An 11,220-nucleotide genomic window follows, 5' to 3' on the forward strand; every position below is an offset into this window, starting at 1 on the left:
TAATTTGCAGTTCAATGTCACGGCTTGTCATCTTATATATTTTAAACAATATTATTGCTATTATAGATTGGCAGCGTGACAGATTTTTTTTATCCTAAAATTCTAGTGTTTAATATTTTTAATTGATTTGATTTGTAGCGTTAATATTAACGCTAATTATGAACAAAGTTTGTTTCAGAATTATTTTTCGTATTATCGTATTATGTAGACCATAAATAAACAATGGAAATCATAGCATCAGATTATAAAGAAGCAGAGTCGACTACTGGTTGTAGTTACTTTTGTGTGTGTTTAAGGCCTAGATGTTAATTCCTTTGCCTTATTTATTATAACTAGATTCCGTCATCGAAAGGCGGGAACCGGCCTGTCAAGTTAAAGTGATTGCGTGTGTTACTCGCCATGTACTCGCCGCCTAGTTGTATGTGTTTTTGATTTTAATAACTTATAAATTCAATTTGATTTGACAATGAGTATTACGTTTCATATGGTCAAAACAATCCGAACGGAGCAGTTTCTTACGAAGGCGGCACGGCCTCAGATTCGTCGTCAAGCTCTACAATAACGGACAGTGATAGGCCCATCTTTAAAGGGAGAATTTCAATATACCCCTTACTTAGAAGCTAATTGATCAGGTAGGATTTTTATCGAACATACATATATAATATGCAAAATAAAATACCAATACCGCCTAAATAACCATCGTAATAATTCACAATTTCACAAAGTACAAATAATAATTAGTCTGAGTTCAAACGAAACAATTTTATTCTTCCACAAGAGACTGACACAATTCTTATTTTAGATAACAAGACAAAATTACTTAAAAATGTTAACTTAGTTAAAATCATTAAATGCTACATCTAGCTTTATTAACTTAGTAATAAATAGTGAATTGTGCAGTCTTAGCTAAATAAGTAGTTAGTTGCCCGCGGATTCGCTTGCGTTTTAAAGATTGGTCGTCAGGTGCTAACCTAAGTATAAAAAAGAAGTCAATGTCTGTCCTTGGACTTCAAAGTTGCTTCGCATCAAATTTCATCAAATGATATGATGGCTATGAAAGAGCAACAGACACACAGACAGAGGTACTTTTGCATTACAAAGATTATAAAGAATATAAGAAATTAAATTAGATAAAAAAAATTAAAGGGATGAATTATGCTTTTTCGTAGTTTTAAATTTTGTATTTCCACCTTTAGATGAGAGACTTACAGTTCACAATGAGATGAAATCAAAACAAAATCTGTCATAGGTTTCGAAATGCAAATGCAAAATAAATGAAAACCTGCACGTGTCGCATATAGTTCCCAATTTAGAGCCTGGTGGGAGAATAAGGTTCACTTTTCTTCAAGAGAGAAAGGGGCCTAAGACTTTTACTGAATAAGATGTTACTAAACTAAATAAAGACACAAGTTTAATTTTAATAATTATATATTTAAAGTGACTTATTTAATAAATATCTTATAGGGCTCTATACATCTCTTATGTTGTATTGTTGGTCGTGCCATAAATTACTAATATCGTTGAATGCAGATTGCAATTCCGCCACTTCAGCTGATTCGACTTGATCGCTAGGAACTGCCTAGAAATTAAACGCATAACCATTAATATCAGCGTTAATAACACGTGGCGTAAGGCGTGATCGACGCCGGCCAGGGCCTGCAGTGTTGCCATTGCAGGGACCTCGCGCACCTTAAGTTTAGGGTAAAACTACTGTTATTGGATCCGTTGAAACTTCTCACGCCACTTCTTCTCAGATCTGTGGTACTTACTTCTCAAGAGAAAATAAGACACTTAAAAAGTAATCTAAATGCTTTTGACTTTATTAACGTACGAAAAAAATGTAACAGATGTTTCTATAAATTTAGATTTAGATGTATCTATGATCTAAAAGTTGTGTCTATGCTCTTTTTAAGTAAAGATAAAGATAAGACAATATCAGAAAAATCTATCTTTTTAAAACCCAAAAGAAGAAGAGGTTGTGTCTCTTGCACCACGAGAGTTCGCAAAAATGTTCTTACCCAAAAATAGTTTTGGTCTTGCCCCGCCACTGGTTAATATCATTCATTATGATACAAGTTGTACAAATAAAAACAAAGATATGTTGTTAATAAACGAACACAAGTTGAATGGTAAGCTATGCATACACTTGTGTATACATCGCAAACTATACGAGTTGGTTCAGCCATTGCGACTCGCAAATTCCCATTATTGAAACACAGCATTGCGAAGAATTTCTATTGACATTAACTGATTCAATAAAATTAATTATATTCATATATTCATTAACTAATTCAATAATAAGCTAATATTTGAATTGAACCTTTGTTTTAGAAATTCAAGTCATAGAATATAAACCTTTTGTACATCTAGAGTAAAAATGGTCAAGATTGATTTCAATAAACGTTTCGTTTTCGTTACGGATAATAACAGGGGCTGGGAATATTTACTCTTAATTTGTTGTGCATCTCGTTCGGAATGTGTCGATTGACAATTGAGACGATGCAAATTGCATCCTGCTCGGTGTACGTTAACTTTACATTCCCATATTTATCTGAAAAGTTCAGTATAGGTTGGGAAAATGTTATTGCGACGCATCTTGCTGCATTGTAAAGTAAAATGTTACGGAAGAAAATGTTTGCAATATTTTTATATGTATTGGTACTATAATAATGAAATTCGTAGTAATTACTTTTCTTTTCTGTACCATAAGATCGCCCAGAAAATCTTCACAAATTGTAGTTATTTTAGTTTTAGTTTATTATGTAATATAATAATAACAAAACTCGTGGTCTGTCTGTTTGGTGACCATTGATAGATTAGTCGTATGTAAACAAAACCAGCCGCATATGAACAAAAAGGAACGAAATGTCATTCGTTAATAAACAAAGGAAGACTTGATAATATTCCGCGTGCTCAAATATCTACGTATACCAATTTTCATGGCGATCGGTTGAACCACGTTTGGGCGGTATAAAAGTTGATGAGCAACAGCACCATCTAGTAGCCAGCCAGAACGAATTAGAAAGTATAAAATCTTGCCAATTAATTATAATTCGTGAATAGTCCCTGATTCTAAAACAAATTTCATTTTTATGTATGTTTGTGGTAGGGCTTTTTGCAGGATGTGTAACGGAACTACCCAATCATTACATTTTTTACCGACAAACAACTATACAAAAGCGACATAGGTATGTAAGAAATGGCTATTACTTGTGGCGCCAGCGTCTATGGGCGGAGGTGACCACTTGCTTATATTATAGAAAAACAAAACCAAAACTATGGCATCAAAACTATTACATATCAAATAAAAACAACATCCAAACTCCAAGTCATCATGACCCAAACATAAATGGTACTTAGCGAAAACTGAGAATATTTGCTAAGGTATATGTGTTTTTTTTTTTTCATTTTATTAATTACAGGTAACTCACACTTGAAGTAGATGTATCAAGTCACGATATTTTAAACATTCTGAGTTTGTAACGTGTTGCTTTACTCATATAACATTGTTCAGGTTTATGCTAACATAATAAAACCAATGGGTCATATTTAAAACTCACGTAAATACTTCTACCGCCATCTATACTACTACAAGCTAAACTACATATAACTATATAAAGTTGAAGCGTGAACAAAGAATACACTAATGTGTCGATAGATGGCGTTTTAAATAAATATTATTACTACAGTAATTAGTAATTTAATATTTAATAATTAAATATTAGATGACTAATATTTAATATTTCTAATATTTAATAATTCTAACAATTTCCTTACCCTTTCTCTAGGCTGAATTCCATTTTTTCTAAAGGCTACTAGAGACACAGGTTTTTGACGTCTTTCAAAGGGCTCGAAATATCCCTACAAATAAGAAGAAATGAAAACATTATGAAACTATAAAGAATAAGTATAAAAACACCGCTTTAGGACACAATCAATTACACTGCCTAATCTTGTTTATTTTTAGGCATTTTTAATTTAATCAATATTCTATAGGTACATTTTATATTTTGATTAATTAATATTAACTAATACTTATACTACATATATGTTAACATATATGTTAACAAATGATAATTATTAATTAGATATAAACAATTGTACCTATAGAAGAGTATTATAAAATTCAAATCGTATCTCTCATAATTCACGCACTGGCGTAACAATGGTTGAACTTAGTCAATAATAATTTAAAAAAATACTTTGTTACCTTATTAAAATACGGATCAAAACCAAATGTGAGCGGTTTCGCGAGCCTCGTAACCATATGGGGTGGTTTTAGGACGACATGATGCGACTGTTGTTCATCGTCACTTTGATGTGGTTGCTGTTGAAAATGTTTCAATTTAAAATATATATTATATTGAGACGATCATTTAATTTTCAACTAATGCTCTTTTATTTGAGTCTATGTTTAATTTATATGAGAGTATATGTCTAGATAGACTATCAACGACTAGAACGCGTAGAAAAAAATAGCCCAACAGTTGGCCACGAAGTACTAGCACACTAGTAAACTAGCAAAGAGGCAAGATAATAAAGTTGGTCCGTTTGTTTCATTTACTTTTCAGTATGACACTCTATCTATTATATAATATAATTCAATTGTATATGCTGGTTCCCCACAAGATAGAGTAAGTCATTTATATAAACGAAGAAAAGTAATGATTCATCAATTGATTCATCTTAGATCCTAGTTTTACCTGAGATCTTAAGGATTTTCATTTTTTACGTCGACCCTTGGTTTTGACATGTACAGAACACCAATTTGAATTGCTGACTATATTTCAAAATATTTGACTAATATTGACTACATTGATAAGGATAAATAGCACGATTAATTCAATCATTAAATTAATCGGCAGAGTAAGGTATTAAATCAACCACATTATAAAAAACATCCCTCAGATCATTAATTTTATTCATATCTTTATAATGGGATAACGAAATAAAAGTTAAAAATAATATATAAATATTCTTACTATCATTGGCGGTCGATATATCCATAATGACTTCATTCCATTATTCACATCCCAGGATTCTTGCGGAGAATTATATTCATTGGTCAATATTTTGGAGGTCGGTGTTAATTCAACACCATTTGCATCTTTTGTCGCTAAAAATAGAAAGAGTATTTAATTAAATAGAAGAAAATACTTAAATTATTAAATCAAGTGTCTCACTCACACTCGGAAAAAACCACAAAATCCGACGTAAAGTACGAAAGAACGGCTAAAAATATATGTAATTGCATTATATAGAATGTACTCGAAATTGACATCAAAAATCGTGGAAGAAATGAGCGAGAAACTAAACTGTTCGTCTACTTATACGAGTGTACAATCATTTCCATGAAAAAAATGTTTACCTTTACAAGATTCGATAGTTGCTCCCTGGAAAGCGTAGTGTTGGCTTTCATTCAATGCAATTCGCAGTATTATACAGAGTTCTACAATCATTATGATTTGATACCCCGTTGATTAACAAATAACTATGAATTTGAATAGGACCGAACACGAAGACTATGATGTTATTGATTCATAATAAAAACAGATGATGTAATTTCTGAATGTTTTGTGTATTGCAAACATTGGAACAATAAGAAAATACAACTTGAATTATCATTCGGATATCTCTGAGATCTTTGGGATAAAATATTCTAAAAACTTACGGCGACGAATATTTTAAAATTATTTTATAATTTGTCTTATCTTTAAAACTCGTGTTTCAAGGATGTGAGCCGAGATGGCCCACTGCCTAGAACGCGTGCATCTTAACCGATGATTTCGGGTTCAAACCAGTTGGAATAGCGTGGAGGAATATGCTCCAAGCCTTTTCCTCAAAGGGAGAGAGAGGAGGCCTTAGCCCAGCAGTAGGAAATTTACAGGCTGTTAATGTAAAAAATGAATGTCACTCATATATCCCGGAGTTTAAATTTCAACTCAAATCTCAGTACATTTTTTATTACTCGGAATATTTGGATGATTTAGAGCAATAAACAAAATTATGGTAAGGTAAAATTTTGTTCTGGTGAATTGTTTCGTTTTTTCACATTATACAAGCGACATAATATAGTATATTCTGCATTTTTTTATATCGAAAACGATACATAAATATTTTAATTAAGATTTATTTATATGTTAACAATTTATAAAAATACAAATTGCTAACATATAAATTAGGACCGCATGGAACGGTAGCAAGAATACTAGCAGCGTTTCTTCTTTGAATCACAAATCCGGTTCTCTGGGTTAAAAACTAAAAAATAACCTTATCTATTTATACTTATAAAATAACATGTCCTGACTGACTGATTCATCATTACCGAGCGTAAACTATTAAAGTTAGGGCCATGAAATTTGGTGAGTAGGATCCTTTTATTGTGTAGAAACCCACTATATAAGGAATTTTGGAAATTATAGCACTAACGGGGTTAAACAGAGGTTAAAAAATTGTATGGAATGTCCGTCATTTATTAAGAAACATGAAACTTTATTTTTGGAATATTTATATAACGTAATATTTTAAGTTAATCTGTAAATATATTCAACTTCCACACGAGCAAAGCCGCGGGTAATAGCTAGTGTGAAATATAATTAAAAAATAAAAGGAATTGGAAAAATAAAAGCCTTAAATCTCATTTTCCGAAAGTACCACTTAAACTTATCTTCCTCTCCTCTGAAAAGTTAATTGTTTGCAATCTATTACATTTTAATAACAATATTTATATTACGAAGTATTTGCACATTTGTGGTACTCGACCACCATTACGTTCAAATTTTCTTTTCTTTCATAATTCTACTTTGAATAGAATAGTTATTGTTATGATAAATAGTTAAACATTTAAACAGATGAGGTTCAATAGTTGTAAATACTGGTGCTCGCTGATTGGTAGAAATTCAATCATAATTAATTGCCAATTAAAATGAGACTATACAATAGAAGTAGGTATAAGGCAATTTGTATTTTATTCAATTGAATTAAATTTAATTTTAAGTTTTTTTGAAACCAGCAACAATACAAAACATAAAATTAACAAGTTATAGAATTTTAAAGTGGATGTTTTGTTTTATTTGACATAATTTATTTGGAAGACATAATATGTATCATAAAACATTGTTATTATTATGATGATATATTTATAAAAGGATTTGCGAAAAATGGCGTTTGAGATATCGATGAAGTTGTTTTTGGATTTTTTCAAGTAAATGAATGTCGATGAAACGAAAATTGCTAGGAAAACATTAATCAAAAGTTTTGTTTTTATTCTTTTTTAATCTTTATTCTTTTCTCGATCGGAATAGGCTAAAGATGGGACGGCGACTACCATTGACAGCGGTTTGATCATTTGATCAGCTTATCACTAGAAATAACCACCATTTGTGCACAATATCAGTACAATAGCTTGTATTCAATTAAAGTAAATTTAATAATATTATTATATTCTATAAGAAAATTGACGTGAAGTGTGTGGACTGAGTGACCATATTACTTTTGTAGTTGTAATAATCGAATGCATTTTTTAACAAAAGTTAAAAAACGCATATTGGTATTTTCAAAGAATTTATTAAAAAAACAAGCGATAAAGTGTGAGCGTTTCTAATACTTAACAATCAATAATTTACAAGCGTGTTATGTACACAGGCATTTAGTAAAACACATTTAAACGTGTTTACAGCATAATAGCGTGTAATGTTTTTAATATGACTTACAGAATTCGAAAATTCTTTCTAAGGTCACCGATAGCCTATGTGTAAATAACATAAATAATAATTAAAGCATCAAAACGATATTGTTTAAATGCTAAAATTAAAAAATGTTACATAGATAGAATGGGCCAATCTTGTAAAATTCATGTTTAATTATGATGACTCAGTTGGATAGAGGTGTATAGAAATGGCAAAATGCCTTTCGTCACTTGAGTAACCACATATATTAAAAAGGTAAATAGTTATCTGCGTATTTATTTATTACAACATTATTGATCTGCTCACCGTCTTTTCGTAATTCCATTTTCATTTTTTACAGTTATATTATTTTTATTCTGACTATTGGTTTTTTTATATATTTGTTCACAACAAATGACTAACGTCATTGCAGCTATGATGAGGTCAGCCATGTCATCAACTTTAGGAAATCAACGTCGCACCTTGTAGACAAAATCATACTACGTTTTACAGTACGACGAAAATAAGCAACATGGCATGGTATGAACGACTTTACATACCAACGATATCGCAACGTGCTACGTCACGACCGCGTAACGTTTTTCTGAGTAAACTCTCCATCGCCCACCAACCTCATCACGCCTGGCTCCAACTATCCTTTGAAACTGTCCATTAAAGGTTGCAAGTATAAAAGTGTTGTCTTAAAATAAGTGTGGACAATAGCAATTGACCGGTTCGATGTTTTAACAGCATTTTTTTTTATTATTTACGAACCCTCTCATTTATGAAGTATTTAAACAAGTTAAGACAATTTCCGGCACGTTTTTTTTTGGTTTTCAGTGAATTAAAATATATCATTTTAACTTGTTATCAAATATTCATTGGATATTTTATTATTAGGGCAAGGCAATTAATTACAAGGGCAATGCTTCGTCCAGGTTTGCTCAAGGTTTGCTATCTTACGTATATTACAAATAACAAAATATAATCATTTATTTCTTTAAATGACAAGTTTTATTTTTATTAGCAAAGAAATTGGCTTGAATTTTGACTCAAATGACGTCAATGAAAGTTGAAGTGATTGCCTCTAAGACTCCAATCCATGCTTCCGAAACCCATTTATCCTGCGCGTTAACTAGCTCCTGACAAATCAAGAATTAATCAATTTAAAAGAAACTTCTAATGAAAAATAATCATACTGTTTCGATTATATTTCCATATTGATAGTATACTGAGATCTTGTCGTGTGGATGAGTGTATACGAGTATATGAAAAGACTAATGGATGTGTTTTTTGATTGGATTATATTCGTTGTACATATTAGTATATTTTTACCAGTTCTGGTTCATTAATATTTATTAAAATGTGGGTGAGCTTTGATCTAAACATACAATATACATACTTTTATTATATACTATTGTTAAGGGAGTTTATTTTTAAATAATTATATGTTGACTGTTGTATTGTTCTAATAAACTACTATTAGAGATAAATATGTTGATATTTAGGTCAGCTAAAAAAATAGCAACTGTTACAAAGGTTAATATTACATATGTTTACTCCAATTTAATATGTATAAAAGTAATTGCTAGTATAAGGTTTCTTGAAACATACTCAACGATTTGAATTAATCGATGGCTTATCATTTCTTTATATTGAGAAGCAGCTTTGGCAGCTTTCAGTTTATATTTTATTTATTATTTGAGTCAAAGTTGCAAAGCGAGAATTAATTGTATTTTTGAATACAAGGTTAAATAAATATTTATATGTAGATATTAATAGTGGATCGAGTTTTTGTTTACTAACTCACTCCCCTAACGAACGATAGGGTTCCTATGACAAAATAAAAAAAAATATGTTGGTATCCAATTTTAAACTATTATATATTTTGTTAGAGCTCAAAGAAACGTTTTGAGATTGAAGTTAATGTGCAAAAATAAAACACGTTACTATCGGTAGATATAATATTTTATTAGAATGCTGACAAAATGATTTCCCCACATGTAACGGCATCTTATCGTTGAGACTTCGCTGCTTCTTTACTTGACAATTTGTTACGTCGTATACAATCGTTACACATGCGGTTACAATATTATGATGTATTTTTACGAATCTAATGATTTGTTACATTATAAAAATTGAAAAACAACGAATTTCTTATACAACAGATTTATTTAAGTGATGGAGTAAAAAAAAATCTACACAAGCAAATATGCTGTCTATAATAATACCAAACCATCAAACATTCGTATCATTTTAATGTTACAAATCTTTGGTAGTTAATATTACAATTTTAAGTTGTATAGAATAGGTTGTGCAATTAACTGAACATAATTAAATTATACCTTAAAATATTGTAATCTTATATACTAGTATACATACACATCATTCTGTTTTATAAATAATATTTTATTAAACAAACGTTTCACAAGCAAATAAAAATGTTTTAAAGTTTATGCTTAGACGTAAAAAATATCATAAAAATCATTTTATAAATACACAGCGAATTTTCGGCGAAGTAATATTTAATGAATACAATAATACATTATTTAATTGTAATGTCAAATAAAAATAAATTATAACTAATCAATAATCAAATTCCCAAACGATGATGTGACTCAATAATTCTAACGACTAAGTGATAATAATTTAATTCTAACATCTAAGTTCACACACATAGGGACAACATCAATAACGATTAATTTTGATTTCGAATCATATTCATTTTAAACATAATTTTCTGTCCTAGTATGTTCATCTAATAATACACACTACAATTATATTGTTGAAAGACATTGGGCAGCAGATTGATTATACTCACCCATAACTATTCGTAATGAGTTAGACTGCAGTCATTTTCTTTTTAATTATAGATTAATACAGCATCAAATGCTTTCAAATTCAAAGTGACAAACAATATTTGATACCGAAACAAATCTACACAAATTGCCATCATAGACATTCCTCACATTCATCGCGGAAAAGAATTTCTTTTTCTTTTACACGATACTACCCTTTCCATGCCGCAGTACATCAAGCGTTATGAAAGATATTGAAAATTAAATCCAAATTTATTTATTATTATGCACAAGACAATTTCGAACCGAAAAGTAACATTATAATAAAATACACCCATGAATGAAGAATTCTGTTATGTTCTGTTCAAACTACCCAACCATGTAACTAGGTTTAACATCTAAACAAATTTTGTATTTAACGATGCGTGTATCTGAAGAGAAATCTATTTCTAGCCCTCTAGCGGAACGTTGATTCTACTGTTGCGAGGTAGCCATCTTAATGAAAGTTTTTAACAAGTACAGGAGATGTCACCGGCACGCATTACAAGTACAATTCGATATGCAGCATTTAGCTATTGTAAGATTTATATTTGTTAATTCGTTACTGGAAAATGATTATAAATCACTTTTATTACGTATCTACGCTAGCCACTAAAAGTTCAGATGAAGGCCCACCGCCGACTTTATATGTTATTTTTTCAATCAACATCCATATTTGGAGATTAAAGTATTTGAATGCAATTTTACTAAACGAT

At 30.4% G+C, this 11,220-nt stretch overlaps 1 protein-coding gene across 2 annotated transcripts; it reads right to left on the bottom strand.

Moving 5' to 3' along the window:
- Positions 1-1,367: 1,367 nt before the first annotated feature.
- On the bottom strand, positions 1,368-5,469 carry LOC113404057 (uncharacterized). Of its 2 annotated transcripts, none has more exons than XM_026644802.2 (5): positions 5,369-5,469; positions 4,983-5,116; positions 4,211-4,327; positions 3,778-3,861; positions 1,368-1,579 (listed from the first exon to the last, which is right to left on the bottom strand). In XM_026644802.2, the coding sequence occupies exons 1-5, from the start codon at positions 5,457-5,459 to the stop codon at positions 1,469-1,471; spliced, it is 537 nt and encodes a 178-aa protein (XP_026500587.1). In that variant the 5' UTR covers positions 5,460-5,469; the 3' UTR covers positions 1,368-1,468. The 2 variants fall into 2 exon arrangements, with proteins under 2 accessions (XP_026500587.1, XP_064076509.1); XM_064220439.1 differs by lacking the exon at positions 5,369-5,469 and adding an exon at positions 5,188-5,308.
- Positions 5,470-11,220: the final 5,751 nt, after the last annotated feature.

The sequence above is a fragment of the Vanessa tameamea genome, chromosome Z, assembly GCF_037043105.1.
Source record: "Vanessa tameamea isolate UH-Manoa-2023 chromosome Z, ilVanTame1 primary haplotype, whole genome shotgun sequence".
NCBI lineage: Eukaryota > Metazoa > Arthropoda > Insecta > Lepidoptera > Nymphalidae > Vanessa > Vanessa tameamea.

Bases quoted from the DNA above. Each gene is read 5' to 3' on its own strand.
- LOC113404057 (XM_064220439.1), bottom strand. From the start codon at position 5,281: ATGTCAATTTCGAGTACATTCTATATAATGCAATTACATATATTTTTA. The intron at 5,117-5,187 runs GTGAGTGAGACA...TTCTATTTTTAG, and splicing joins TTTTGTGGTTTTTTCCGAGT to CGACAAAAGATGCAAATGGT. The intron at 3,862-4,210 runs GTAACAAAGTAT...TCTTATTTGTAG, and splicing joins TTGATCCGTATTTTAATAAG to GGATATTTCGAGCCCTTTGA.